The 15,542-nt window shown below is 36.2% G+C and overlaps 1 protein-coding gene across 4 annotated transcripts in view; it reads left to right on the top strand.

The window, feature by feature from the left end:
* The window catches only part of NIPA2 (NIPA magnesium transporter 2), a 28,544-nt gene extending 13,391 nt beyond the window's left edge, over window positions 1–15,153 (top strand). For all 4 annotated transcript variants that reach the window (XM_029951338.1, XM_029951336.1, XM_029951337.1 and 1 more), the window contains 3 exons: window positions 8,362–8,452; window positions 9,811–9,971; window positions 13,664–15,153. In XM_029951338.1, coding sequence (XP_029807198.1) covers window positions 8,362–8,452; window positions 9,811–9,971; window positions 13,664–14,298 — 887 coding nt within the window. In that variant the 3' untranslated portion in view covers window positions 14,299–15,153. The remainder of the gene's footprint in view (window positions 1–8,361; window positions 8,453–9,810; window positions 9,972–13,663) is intronic.
* The last annotated feature ends 389 nt before the right edge of the window (window positions 15,154–15,542 follow it).

Genomic DNA, 15,542 nt, shown 5'->3' with positions numbered 1-15,542 from the left:
AGAGGGGTACTCACTCTATGGATGGCTCGGTTGGGTAAGCATCTGACTCATTTTCAGCCAAGATTGTGATCTCATAGTTCATGGGATTGTTGGCTCTGTGCCAACAGTGCAGAGCCTACTTGGGATTCTCTCTGCCTCTCTTCTCTTTGCCAGCTCTTTTTCTCTCTCTCAAAATAAAGAAATAAACTTTTAAAAAAGATTGTAGAAAATGTCATTTTTAATTCCTCCCCTTTCATTGACTTTCATTCCAAATTGGAATGAAAAATGGAAAAGAGGTATCCATTTGATAAGAGTGTCCATATTTATTTTGATGATTACCTGTAAAAAAGTACATAGAGCGGTGGCTCAGTGGGTTAAGCGGCTGTCTTTAGCTCAGGTCATGATCTCACATTTGGTGAGTTCGAGACCTGCATCAGGCTCTGTGCTGACAGCTCAGAACCTGGATCCTGCTTCAGATGCTGTGACTTCCTCCTTCTCTGCCCCTCCTCCACTTGTACTCTGTCTCTCTCTTAAAAATAAATAAATATTTTTTTTTAAAGTACATAGAATCAATGATATTTAGGACAACGAGCCTTCAAAGTACTGAGGATTAAATTATGTAAATAAATGTTCTTTATAATATAGCTTAAGGGCATTTGAAATAACAAAAAGACTGATAGGACTATTCATTCAACAAATAGTTAATTGTTTTCTTGTATGCCAGGTGTTATTGTAGGTGCTGGAGATAAACTTGAAACAAACAGAAAAACCCTTGCACACATAAGACTTAACATTCTAGATGGAAGACAAATAATAAACAATATAAATTAAAATGTTAGTGATAAATGCCAACATTTGCTACAAGTAAAGTAGGGAAGGGATGTAACATGAAGGATCGATGGATAAAAGTTATAAAGGAAATGAGGGGGCTAGCCATATGAATATTGGGGGGAGGAACATTTTAAGCAGGAGGAAACAGTAAATATGAAGGTCAGGAGGTGAACCATGCCCGATCTTTTGAAGTGTGATAGGCAGTCTGCAAGACATCCCACAACGATATTTGCCCCCTGGTATTCACATTTTTTTATAATCCCCTCTCACACTGAATTAGTGCTGGCCCAGTGTGGTGATAGAACACAAAAGAAGTGATGATGTGTTACTTCTGAGGTCAGATCACCAAAAGGCATGTGGCTTTGCTTGGATTGCTTACTCAGGAAAATCCAGCCTTCAGATGACTGCAGTCCTAGCTTATATTTTTGACTATAACCCTTTTGAAAAACCCTGAGAAGTACTTTTTGATCCCTTTCTGAAATCTTCACCAACAGAAACTATGAGAAATCATGGGATCTTGACCATTAGGAAATATGGCTTTTGTTTTAAGCTGCCAAATTTTGGAGTGCTGTATGCAGCACTGGATTATTAAAGTCTCCAGTAACATTAAAGAGGCAAGAACAGCAAGAGAGTGAATGTGGGGGAAATAGCAAGGGATAAGTTCAGAGAAGTATGAGGTTTATACATCACAGAAGGGACTCTGACTTTAATGTGTGGGAAGTCATTGGAGACTTTTGAGCAAAGGAGTGACATGATATGCTTTAGGTCTTAAAAAGATCTCTCAGGCTGCTGTGTTGAGGAATAGCCCACATGGGAGAAGAAGCAAGAAAACCAGGTGGGAAGCTATTGAAATAATGAGGTTAAGAGGTGATGATGGCATGGACCCTAGGGAGTTGCAGTGAGTATGTTAAGAAGTGGTAGAATTCTGAATTTTATTTCGAAGGTAGAACTGATAAGATATGCTGGAAACAAGTTAAAAGGTTGGATAGAATATAAAAAACAACCTCTGAAAGCATGAAAGATTCAACATGTAATGAATTACCTAACCAAGACCAGAGAAAGGCATAGAGCTCAGAATGGTAAGACACTTCTCTAGATGTAATCGCAGACTTCAGAGCGGGCAGGAGAGAGTGAACTTTTGAATTGGGCTACTAATAAGGATCAGAGTCATGTGCTATCAAGAATGGGACTCAGTATCAAATTATTGTATTGGAATTATAAAAATAAATAAAAACTACATGTCTTTTTCAAGACGCACATATAAAACAAGGATGTAGAATGGCTGAAACAGAAAGATGGAAAAACCCTTAAAGAAAGTTGAGATTGATGAGAGTGCTAGATAAAATATACTTCAAAGCAAAAAGCAATACTGTAGATAGAGGATTATTTTATAAAGATAAAAGGTTCAGTTTATCAGGAAACTTTAACAGTTCTAATTTTATTTAATAATATAGCCTTGAAATATCGAAAACAGCAGTTGACACAGAAACAGGAGAAATAGACAAATCTAATACCATTGGTGAAATATTAATATAACACCTTTACTAATAGGGTAAGAAGAGTAAAATTTTTAAGTCTATAGAACATTCGAAGAGCAAATTTAACAAACTTCTTGGACATGTCACTGATCTACATTGTTTTCAAGGGCATATGGAAGGAATATTTATAATGAAATAAATAATTATAACAAATCGACTATTTACTAGAACATAAAGCCAGTCTTAAAGTTTTCAAAGGATTTAATGGAATATTTTCATAGATCATTATAATTACATTAGAAATCGGTAACAAAAAGAATACATAAAAATCTTCACGTGTTGAAATTTAGAAATACACTTAGGTTACAAAGAAGTCAAAATGAAAACTAGAAAACATGGTGCAAATACAAAATATTATAACGTGTGGACTTTTACTAAATAATTAAAATTTATAGTGTTAAATAAATATAATTAAAAATAGGAAAGGGGAGGCATCTAGTTCAAGAAAAAAGAAAAAGAATGGCAAAATAAGCCCAAAAATGTAGAGGGAAGTAAAGAGCTAAAATCAAATAGAAAACAAAAGGTATTAAAACCAACATTTGGGTCTATGATCTAAATGAAATTTTTAAACCTTTTGTTGAAACTGATGGAGGAAAAAAAAAGGCAGAGTAGCTGGTGATGTAACTAGAGTTTTATAGATATCAATAGGATGTTTGAACAGTTTTATTTTAGTAAATATAAAAACAGATAAAATAGGCAAATGTTCTTCTGAGTTAATTTAGGTGGATCTGTAGTTTTAAAACCTTTGCATATATTAAGCCCTGGGCCTTGATGCTTTCATTGGCAAGTTCTGTGGTCATTTAAAAAAAATTGTTTAATGGTTTTTATTTATTTTGAGAGATAGAGACACCATGAGAGAGGGAGACACAGAATCTGAAGACAGGCTCCAGGCTCTGAGCTAGCTGTCAGCACAGAGCCCGACGTGGGGCTCGAACCCACGAATGTGAGATCATGACCTGAGCTGAAGTCGGAGGCCTAACCAACTGAGCCACCCAGGTGCCCCCCGTGTGGTCATTTTTAAAAGAAATAACTTCAAATGAGTAATTTCCTAATAAATAGAAAAAATAGAAAAATATTCCCCTACTCTTCTTAAGAAAACTAGCTTAATCTGAATACCAAAACCTGACTCAGTATAAGAAAGGAAAAATAGTCTAGTCTCATTTGTGAACTTATATGCAAAAATCCTAAATAAATTATGAACAAATCCGATTTATTTTAGGGATGCAAAGTTGGCATAGCTTTGGAAAACCAATCACTAATTAATGATGTTAACAAATTGAAGGAGAAAAATTAATGATCATTTCTGTTTACTAAATTTTAATTGAGCAACTATTCATAACTAAAAACATTTCAAATAAGTAATTTCAAGACCAGCAAAACCAAAACAATCAAAATAAATATGAAAATGGAATATTGAGGACTTTCTTTTTGAAACTGGGAACAAATGACCTATTGTTACTCCTTCAGCATTTTGAAAGAATTTCTTAATGAATGCAATAAGGCAAGAGGGTAGAAATAGAATTAGAAAGAAATATATAAACTTGTTATTTACTGATTGTATGATTGTGGGGATAAAAAATCCAAATGATATATAAATTTGGATAAATTATAAAATTGTATTTCTGTATTATCAAGAACAATTAGAAAATGAAATGTTAAAATGGTGCCATTTGCATATAATTCTTAAAAACTGGAATTACTTAATTCTAAATCGAACAAAAGATGGGAAAGATACCCAGGGAAAAAATGGGAAGAAGATAAATTCAGGGATACATTATTTTCATGGATTGAAAGATTCATTATTGGAAAGTCAACATTTCTCTCCATAGTGACAGGTTAAGTGCTATTCCATTTAAAACTGTAGGTGCTTATGTGCTACAGGTAAGTTGATTTAAAAATTTGAATGGTAATACAGAGGTCCAAGTAAAGCAGAAATACTTTTTTTTTTATGTTTATTTATTTTTGAGAGAGAGACCAAGCATGAGCAGGAGAGGGCCAGAGAGAGAGACACAGAATCTAAAGCAGGCTCCAGGCTCCCGGCTGTCAACACAGAGCCCAATGTGGGGATCAAACTTAAAAACTATGAGATCATTACCTGAGCCAAAGTTGGCTTCTTAACCAACTGAGTCACCCAGGTGCCCCTAAAGCAAAGATATTCTTATTCTATTAGGTATTAAGATTTATTACTTACACTAAGTGAGTATGGTACTATGCCAAAATACATAAACCAATAGAAAAGAATGGAGAACCCTAAAACAGACCCAAAAACAGTATATTTATTTATTTCAAAGATGGTATTGAAATAGAGAAATGTGCTTTTCAGTATATATTATTATTGTAACAATCCATATGGGAAAAAAAATTGATTTCTACCTCACTGCATACTTAAAGATCAAACTCTAGGTGGTTTATAAACTTAAATGTGAAAGAGAACACTAAAGAATTTAAAGGATAAAGAATTTTGAGAAAGATCTCCCATATAAGAGATGAGTGAAATAGGTGAAAAGTATTCAGAATACACTTAAGGGATTCCTGGGTGACTCACTTCATTGAGTGTCCTGAAGTCATGATCCTGGGGTTGTGGACTCGAGCTTTGTGTCTCTCTTCTCTCTCCCTCTGCCCCTCTCCCCCACTCATATACTCTCTAAAAAATTTAAAAAAAAATTTTTTTAAGTATACTTAAGGTGAGCACTGAGTAATGTATAGAATTGCCAAATCACTATATTGAACACCTGAAACTAATAACACTATATTAAATATACTGGAATTAATAACACTTCTCAAACAACTAGGAAGCACCATCAAGAGTTCAAGAGAATGAAAAGGCACTTACAGAGTGTGGCAAAAATTATTGTAATGTTTTGTTTTTTAATTCAAAATACTACTAAATGTTTTATTAAGTTGATACCTCATGGATGTCAAATTGCCAACACTATGGAAAAAAGAGTTAATATAAAACAATACAAAAGTATTCCAGACAATAGCTTATCAGTATTCATTCCTTTGATGGGATTTTCTCATGTAACTTTCATTCGTGAAATGATTTTATTTACAAAAGCTATTCTTTGATACTACCTCAGCTTTCAGCTGTTTTAACTGTATTGTGATGTTTTCTTCCAACATTTCAGTAAAAGCACTTGCTTCACCTTGGATAAAAACTCTTAAATAATTTTTTCACATTTTTCTTTTTCCAGATAGCACCTCTTTGCTGCTAGTTCCATTTCATCATATCCTTGTACCTCTCCAATATTCTGAAGCTCCTCCAGTTCCAGGGCTTTGTATTAGCACACTCTGATAAATGCCTTGGGAAATTTTTGGGTTTTTTTTATTTACTTTTTTTCTGGTTGTTGTTGTTTAGTTAACTTTTTTTTTTTTAGAGCAGTTTTAGGTTTATAGCAATATTGAGGAGAAGGTACAGAGATTACCCATATGCTCCCAGCCCATACACATGCATCAGTACTCCACACCAGAGTGGTGCACTTTCTACAGGTGATGAACCTACACTGATACATAACAATCACCTAAAGTCCATAATTTACATTAGGGTTCACTCTTTTTTTTTAATAGTTTATTGTCAAACAACACCCAGTACTCTTCCCCACAAGTGCCCTCCTCCATCACCGCCACCTCTTTTCCCCCCTCCCCCTTCCCCTTCAACCCTCAGTTCATTTTCAGTATTCAGTAGTCTCAAGTTTTGCGTCCCTCTCTCCCCAACTCTCTTTCCCTCTTCCCCTCCCCCTGGTCCTCCATTAGGTTTCTGGGTTCACTCTTGATGTACATACATTCTGTAGGTTTGGACAAATGTATAATGACATATCGACTGTTGTGGTGTCATGCAGAGTAGTTAAACTGCCCTAAAAATCAGTCTGCAGGGAGAGGGAGGTTGCAAATATATATACATTAAAAAGTTAAATAAGGGGCACCTTAGTGGTTCAGTCAGTTAAGCATCTGACTTGATTTTGGCTCAGGTCACGATCTCACAGTTCATGAAATTGAGCCCCGTGTTGAGCTCTGTGCTGATAGCACAGAGCCTACTTGGAATTCTCTCTCTCAAACTCACTCTGGCTCTCGCTCTCGCTCTCAAATACATAAAAATAAAATAAGTATCAGTGAGTCTGTTTTAAACTTTCTCTATTTCCCTCTTAACTCTAACTCCACTGGCTTCCACATTCCCAAATAGTGGTAGGCCTTCTACTTGAGAGAATAAAAGCCATCAAGAGCTCCCTTCATTTCCACACCAAATCTGAAACCTTACTTTTTTTCTCATCCCTCTTCCTTGTTACAAAGAAAAACGTCCTCCTACTGCTTAGGCTAACCTCTCCATCTATGTTATGGATCTTGTACCCTGTACCTTGTCAAGGACTCTCCTGCCTAGGGAAATTTTTAACCCACAAAAGATTTATATCCAAAATATATAAAAACACCTCAAATCAGTAAGAGAAAACAAGTAGCTTTACTGGCAGACAGGAAAAAAAGTTGACCAGCTGCTTCATGAAAAAGGGAAATGCAAATTGAAAGAATTAAAAAATAATCCCAATCCCCATTAACAGATTAGCAAATTTTAAATCTGACGGTATCACCAAGTGGGACAAAGGGAGCTCTTTTACTCTACTAAGTGAAGTTTGGTATAACCATTTGGTCTTTTCTTTTTTTTTCTCCTTTTAATACCTGATCGCAGTTTCAGTGTACCAGCCATGCGTACTTCGACATGCATGGCTTCATCTTTGAGATGGTATAACCATTTTGGTAGCCATGAGTGATCTTTCTATAAGATCACATCCTTCTCCTGCATAAGACTCCCCAGTGGCTGTTCAACTCAGATGAAATCCTTATCAGGACTCTCAAAGGACTTGTACCATGTGACCCTGGCTACCTCTGACTCCTGGGCTACTCTTCCTTTGCTCATTCTACTGGAGCCATCCTGCCTTTCTTGCTGTTCAGACATAAGACCTTGACTTCAAGTCAGAGGTTTTTCTTATATACTCACTGGGACAGTCTCCCCCGCCCCAGGTAGCTGCAGGTAAATATTTCACTTCATACCAGACTGGTTAAAAGTTTCCCATCAAGAGTGCCCTTGTTTTGGCACCACGATCCTGCCCTCAGCAGCACTACATTCCTTTCTGTCACTTCGTTTTTCTGCACTGCATGGCTAACCACTTGACTTGTATTTTGCCCGTTTTCCCTCGTAAAATGTAAATTGTAGGAGAACAGTATCTTTGTTTTGCTCACTGCTGTATTTCCTAATACTACAACAGCATCTGACACATTGTAGGTACCTATTTTGAATACAATAGTTGAGTTTTAAAAACAGAAAAAGCTAGTGAAAAAGACTTGGGAGAAGTACTTTTACACCAGTTTTCGTTGCTTTTAATTGGTTTGTATTTGTTGTCATGGGATATAGATATCAAATTTTTATTTTAAAAAATCTGTATCTAAGCATAAATTAGATCTCTTCCTGTTAAAATTATAGATTTGTTTCCAATTGGTTTGAACTTTAATGTTGATAATTTATAGGAGATTTTTATGACTAGCTGGGAGAAAATATAGAAATTACTAAGTACAGTTGAAATTGTGTGTATGTGTGTGTGTGTATAGTTGACCCTTCAACAACATGGGAGTTACTGGCACCAACCCCCTGTGCAGTTGACAATCTGCAAATAACTTTTTGACTCGCTAAGAACTTTACTGTTAGCATACTATTGACCAGAGGTTTAACCAATAACGTAAATAATTGATTAACACGTATCTTGGATGTTATATGTATCATATACTTCTATTCTTTCTTTATGTTTTTTTCATATACTGCATTCTTAACAATAAACTAGAGAAAATATTAAGAAAATCATACAGACTACATCTACAGTGGTTAAAAATGTATATGTGAGTGGAAAAGGTTAAACTCCTGTTCAGTTCATGGGTCAACTCTATTTCTATATGAAAAGAAAATGCAGGCATTTCCATCTTGAGTGATTTGTTCCTATCTGAGAGTTTCTTTTGTTGTCTATCTCCCAAGTGGGAGCAGGTGAGGTGGCCAACTTTGCTGCATATGCCTTTGCACCAGCCACCCTAGTGACTCCGTTAGGAGCTCTCAGCGTCCTAGTAAGGTAAGGACACTACATTTCATATGTAGAAACAGCATTCAGTATTTTAGTCCATGAAGTATTCAGTACCATCTAATTATACATGCTCAGAATAATTTATATTTAAACAATCTTGAGAACTTTTTTTTTTAGCTGTGTATTAATTTGCTTTTAAAGGATTATCTTTTGTGCATAGGCATGCAGTTGATTTGTGGGAGAGAATGCTTCTATGCTTTTCTTGCTTGTATTCAGAGCCAGTGATGGTTCTACTTTTATTACAATTTTTTATGATTTCAAATTGGACTTGTTGAAACATTTATCCTTTGAGACATGTACACTTTGATAGATGATGGTTGATGATAAATCAGTTTCTATACATACTACAGAAAATCAATGATTTTATGCAAGATTATGTGCCTCTGAAGCCTGGTTTGGGATACTCATTTGGAATAGTCCAAGACTTGTCCTTTTTCTGTTATCTTAATGCTTAGCCCCAACAGCTAAGCTCATACTGAAGTTTGGCTACTATTGTCAAAGTTGATCAATACATTTAAAAAACTTTTTTCTCCAACATAGTTTGTGTACATATATAAATTGATATTATATGTAAATTATATAATTTTTCAAGATACTATGTAACATGTAATGATATATTATGGTACATTATCTTTTACCCTTAATTTCTATATATTATGCCATTATTTTTATAGGTTTACATTATATATTATTTTTAATTTAAATTAAATTGACTATACTGTATTAAAATTTGATAATTTAGGGGTACCTGTGTGGCTCAGTCAGTTAAGCATCCAACTTCAGCTCAGGTCATGATCTCACAGTTCGTGAGTTTGAGCCCCATGTTGGGTTCTGTGATGAACCTGGAGCCTGCTTTGGATTCTGTGTCTCCCTCACTCTCTGCCCCTTCCCTAATCATGCTCTTGTCTCTCCCTCTCTCTCTCTCAAAAATAAACATCAAAAAATGTTTTTCACTTGATAATTAGTAGGCAAATTATACAGAATTACACAAACACATAGGAAGTATGCATCAACCAGTATGGATAAATAAATTGAGCAAATTTTAAGCATGAAATTTGGTTTGGACCTATATTCTTAGCCTATAAATTTGTGCCACAGCTCCATTTTTTGTAAGTTTCATATTGATTTTCTACAGTAGAAATATGGTAACTATGATGGTTTAGTATATGATGAAACCAGTGTTTCTTTGGAAACTTTCATTTTAGCTTTACCTGAAAGCCAGAATCTTTATAAGTTCACAGTGTTTTAGTTTTTCAATAACTTAAAATTCTTAGTTGTGTTGATATTTAAATATGAGAAAAGTGACTGATTATTTAAATGTTGTACACTCCTTTTCACCATTTTAGTGCCATTCTTTCTTCATACTTTCTAAATGAAAGACTTAATCTTCATGGGAAAATTGGATGCTTATTAAGTATTCTAGGATCTACAGTTATGGTCATTCATGCTCCAAAAGAAGAGGAGATTGAGACTTTAAATGAAATGTCTCACAAGCTAGGAGATCCAGGTAAGAAATAAGAAAAGCTGTATTGTTATTTTAACTAAAATTATATGTGCGTGTAAAGAGGCAAATTGTTCTACATGGCTTATTATGAAAAATAGTGGTGGTTTTACTCCCCTTTCAGCCCCTATTCCCTTGTTTATTTTGTTCTTTAACTCTTTGTCTCTAAATAACATGCTTATGTGACTGCTACTCTCTTTAGCTTTAGGCATCATCTACTACCTGTTGTATATACTTAGTTTTGTTTCAATGATTTATTTACATTATAATCACTACATAACTTTTATTCCCAGTTTAGACATATGATACACTGTGATTACATTTCCTTTGCTGATAAGGATATTATTGTTTGATAACTTTTCTGTGAATTTATCAGTCCATCTTGAAGCTGTTTTCCAATGATCTTAATTCTTTCCTCAGGGGGCGCCCTGGGTGGCTCAGTCAGTTGGGCGTCTGGCTTCGGCTCAGGTCATGATCTCACGGTTTGTGGGTTCGAGCCCCGCGTCAGGCTCTGTGCTGACAGCTAGCTCGGAGCCTGGAGCCTGCTTCGGATTCTGTGTGTCCCTCCCTCTCTGGCCTTCCCCTGCTTGCACTGTCTCTCTCTGTCTCTCAAAAATAAATAAAAATCATTAAAAAAAATTCTCCCCTCAGTAATTTCAAACACATTAGGTATTCTACAGTTTCATCTCTTCTGGAAATCTCTCCCAGAGCCTCATTTGGCCTCAGTCTAGACTGGTATCTTGAGGCTGCTAGCACATTTTTCTTTCTAGATTTTCCTTCATCAGCATCTTAGAAGATTCCCGCCACTTTCTGGTTTTTTTGGCTCTGAATCCTGGGTTTATGCATTCATTTTGGTTGGAGCCACTGTTGTAGGAGGAGGAGAAAGGCACAGAAGAGATGAGACTTTTTGAGACCTTATATACATATATAAATGTCTTTATGTGACCTCATTGTCTTCTCACTTCCAGTGTTGCCACTAAGAAGTCAAACACAATTGATTATTTTTTATATGTGACCCATCTTTTATCTTTAGAAACCTTTAGGATGTCCTCTTTGCTCTTGTCATCTGAAATTTTCCACTGATCTGCCTAGCTGTGGGCTAGTTTTATTCATTGTGCTAGGTACTTGATGGATTTTTAAAAATCTGGAAATGTGTATCTCACTCTAGGAAATCAGTTTGTCCTTTGATTTGTTTTCTCTTTGTGAAATTCTTATTCTTCTGTTGAAGGACCTCCTTGACTATACCATGAGTTTTCATATATATATATTTCCCTGTTTTTAACTATTTTTCCTTTTAGCTCTGTGTCCTGGGAGATTTCTTCAGTTTTGTCTTCCAGCTATTATTTGTGCTATTTATTAGTTTCCAAGAGCTTGTTTTTATTCTTTGGTGTGTGTGTCAAACACAACACAAAATTCGTCCTCTCAACATTTCACATAGGTATAGTACAGTATTGTCAACTACATGCATGGTGGTGTGTAACAAGTCCTGAGAGAGTCCTGGTCATTTTAAAATTTTTCTGCAAATTTCAACATCAAGATTATTTGTGGGCTGCATTTTTTCTTTTGTTTTCAGTCACTTAACTTTGTCTTTTGGCAGTTTCAGATAAATGCTGGACCTACAATATTAAAAGTATAAAGGCTCTAAGTGATCTCTCTTCAGAGAGAACCTAAATTTCTTCTGTTGGGTAGATACAAGTAGAGATTAACTTAAACTGTGCTTCTATCTTTGTAGGGGCTGATGTCTTTCCATTTTGTTTATATTCTAGATCAAAGTCCTTTCTCTTAACTGATAGCCTCGGATGTTTACTTAGACCTCCCACCTTGGTGAAATCTGAGTGGCAGTGTCTGTGTTAGCACTCCGAGACTGCACGCCTCCTCACTCAGCTCTCTCGCCTTTTCACCAGGCTCTCCACTTGGCTTCTCTAACCTAGGCATGTGAAGCTTCTGTGCCCACCAATGCCTTTAGGGGAGTTGGACACAGAAATTTGGGCTCACTTGTCTTCAGTTCCTTCCTTCCTGGAATCTTGGCCCATTGTTTCGTAGCTTCTTAGGCAGCCCAAAACCAAGGTTTATTTTTGCCTAGTCTACTGAAACTTCCACTTGCCCCAGGTCATCACTTTCTTCTGGGCTTTATTCCCATCCTTATTCCCTTCTCTAGAACTGGCAGTCTTTGCAAGGGAGAAAGCAGAAGTGAGTGTTGACCTTACCTTTTTCTCCAGTTTTGCCTCTTCAAGTTCTGTTTGCTTCAGTTGCTCTTGTATTTTATCATTGTGTTTTTCTGGGTTTTTTGATGCCTCTCCTGGTAATCCTTGGCTGCCTTCTGAAAGTCAGGCTTGTCAAAACCCCGGCAAAGTCGTCCTGCTTGGCTGCCTCAGTCCTGAGAGTTGAATGAGACAGGGGGAGTTAACGTCATAGACATAAACCTTATCCCAACCTATTTTAGTGTGGTACCTCCACACTCAACTGGCCCAGAGTCTTCCAGTTCACTGTGGCAGGAAGAACAGTCACTCAGATGTTCAGAACTGAGCAGGGATCCTGGGATCTTAATTCTTTAAAGACCTTCAGCCAGGCCTCCTGTTTTTTAGTCTCCCTTGTATCATTGGAATGTTATGTGCTGCAAACTGAGTTACATTCTAGTCTTTGATCACTGCTGATGTGGGATTCAGCTTTCATGGATATGCTTTATCAGTTATGAGTTATCTTCTGCTTTTGGCTTTCATAATGTGACTGCCATCTCCTTTACCTGTTCTTGTTTTTGTACATTTGCTTCTTTAAGAATCCTATTGCTATTTATTTTATTAGCAGAGTTTAAGGAGTGACTTCTGTGCTCAATTTCCTCTCAAAATTCAGATAATAGTATTGACATTGGGTAGATGTGAGGATTAAATGAATTAATCTGTGCAAATTGCTGAGAAAAGTGTTTGGCCCCATGGTGCTGCATGGTTGTTAGCTATTACCATGCTAAGTTCAGTTCTCCACATTCAACGAGAACCCTGGCAGTATTTAATGATTTCCTGTTTACCCCTGTGGTTGTCTCTAAATATTTTTAAAATGTACTCCTTTTAGGATGATCTTTATAACAGGTGTTTTTAGCACCTATAAGTTGTTGAGTCATCTCATAATTTCTCTCTACTAGTTTCTGATTTTTATCCTTGGAATTAGAGCATTCCAGTGGGTAGGAAATAGCAAGATCTTCTAGAATAGGTGGCTGTGAATCAGCCTGATCTGTTTTCTGTGGTCTAATTTATCATGGGGCCTAAAATGCTGTGTTAAAAATGTTAGTGGTATACCAGTTTGTGAATATGAAGCACAGAGTGTTTTTGCTAGGGCAGCAAAACAAAGCTAATATTTCTTTTAGGGCCATACCTTTTATCCTTCCCTATTGAGTTTTGGATTCTCAGGGGGTTCTTTTAATACTTACACCTTTACTGGGGTTCCTGGGTGGCTCAGTCGGTTAAGCCTCCTGCTTTGGCTCAGGTCAGATCTCACATTCGTGGGTTCAAGCCCCGCGTCAGGCTCTGTGCTGACAGCTAGCTCAGAGCCTGGAGCCTGCTTCCAGTTCTGTGTCTCCTCCTCTCTCTGCCCCTCCCCCTCTCATGCTCTGTCTCTCTCTGTATCAAAAATAAATAAAACATTTAAAAAAATTTTTTAAAAATACTTACACCTTTACTAAATAAGCCTTTTCTTGCCTCCTCCAGGTTTTGTGATCTTTGCAACACTTGTGGTCATTGTGTCACTGATCTTAATCTTCGTGGTGGGACCTCGCCATGGACAGACAAACATTCTTGTGTACATAACAATCTGTTCTGTAATTGGAGCGTTTTCAGTCTCCTGTGTTAAGGGCCTGGGCATTGCTATCAAAGAGCTATTTGCTGGAAAACCTGTGCTCCAACACCCCCTGGCCTGGATTCTGCTGCTGAGCCTTATAGTGTGTGTGAGCACACAGATTAATTACCTGAACAGGGCCCTGGATATATTCAACACTTCCATTGTGACTCCAATATATTATGTATTCTTTACAACATCAGTTTTAACTTGTTCAGCTATTCTTTTTAAGGAGTGGCAAGATATGCCTGCGGATGATGTCATTGGTACTTTGAGCGGCTTCTTTACAATCATTGTGGGAATATTCTTGTTGCATGCCTTTAAAGATGTGAGCTTTAGTCTAGCAAGTCTCCCTGTGTCTTTTCGAAAAGACGAAAAAGCAATGAATGGCAATCTCTCTAACATGTATGAAGTTCTTAATAATAATGAAGAAAGCTTAACCTGTGGAATGGAACAACACAGTGGTGAAAATGTCTCCCGAAGAAATGGAAATCTCGCAGCTTTTTAAGAAAAATATAATTAAAGGTTAATCTATAATTGTGTTATAAAGTGAATTTGAGTATCAGAATGTGTCTGAAAAAACATTGTTCTCAAAAAATGTTCTCTAGAGACAATCTTTTTTAAAGTTTCACTGATTTGGACCAAGAAATTACTTTTCTTATATTTACATGATGGTAGCTCATTAAATGACCTAGTACATGGCCAATTTCTATTAACATTGTATTATTATAGAGGTATTTTAAATTTTCCTTCACCAAAATCTAAATGCACTGACAGTTTTAGGTCTATGAAAATGCTTTATTTTTTCATTAGTGATGAAAATCTGAAATGTACCTTTGTCATTTTCAGTCCATCAATCCTTGACCATCTGAAGGCTTTTTGATTTAAAAAGGAACAAAACTTTCCTAATACATTATCCTGTGATTTACCTTACCTGTAAAAATGACTCCTGTCTGATGACTTATTTTAATTTTGAAATGTTAAAGAGAAACCTAAGTTATTAAATGAAGAAAAAACTTATTTACAAAACAAGAAAGGGTAGGCAGTTGCCCGATGGCAGTGTTTCTCACGCTGTGACTTGCCACCACACATTGGATGGTCTTCCTGTTCCTTGATGGCACCTTGCTAAACCAGTGCATCTTGGTTCTGTTAGGCTGCAGCCTGATCAGGTTTATTCTTCACTTTGATCCCATGATACCTGGAACCTTGATTACCATTTTACATCAGCTCTTGTACTTTTCAGTATATTTTCATAATGAGTTATATTGTCATTTAGATCTTCTATTAACTCTGGGAAATAAAGTCAAAAGACTAACTTCTTAAATTTAGCCCATGTTATAATAAAAAGAAAAATTGAAATAGTTCTTTTCTAAGTCTGAATGATTAGAACACATTTAAGATATTTGTAAAATATGCTTCGTTTGTGCCAGATATTTTATTCAAGCATTTATTTGTGTAGACCACTATATATTTTGACCTTTTAAAACATTCATGAAAAAATGTTTATGGAAAATGTCTTTTTAATTTTAAGACAATTTTATTTTTATTTATTTTTATTATTTTTTAAAATGTTTTTACTTTTGAGAGACAGAGTGTGAGTGGAGGAGGGGTAGAGAGAGAGGGAGACACAGAATTGGAAGCAGGATACAGGCTCTGTGCTGACAGCTCAGAGCCTGACGTGGGGCTCGATTCCACAGACTATGAGATCATGACCTGAACTGAAGTCAGACGCCGAACCAGCTGAGCGACCCA

This window comes from Suricata suricatta, chromosome 9 (assembly GCF_006229205.1).
Source record: "Suricata suricatta isolate VVHF042 chromosome 9, meerkat_22Aug2017_6uvM2_HiC, whole genome shotgun sequence".
Taxonomy (NCBI): Eukaryota; Metazoa; Chordata; class Mammalia; order Carnivora; family Herpestidae; genus Suricata; species Suricata suricatta.
The sequence above is the reverse complement of the archived record's forward strand: the minus strand, read 5'-3'. Positions and strand labels throughout refer to the sequence as shown.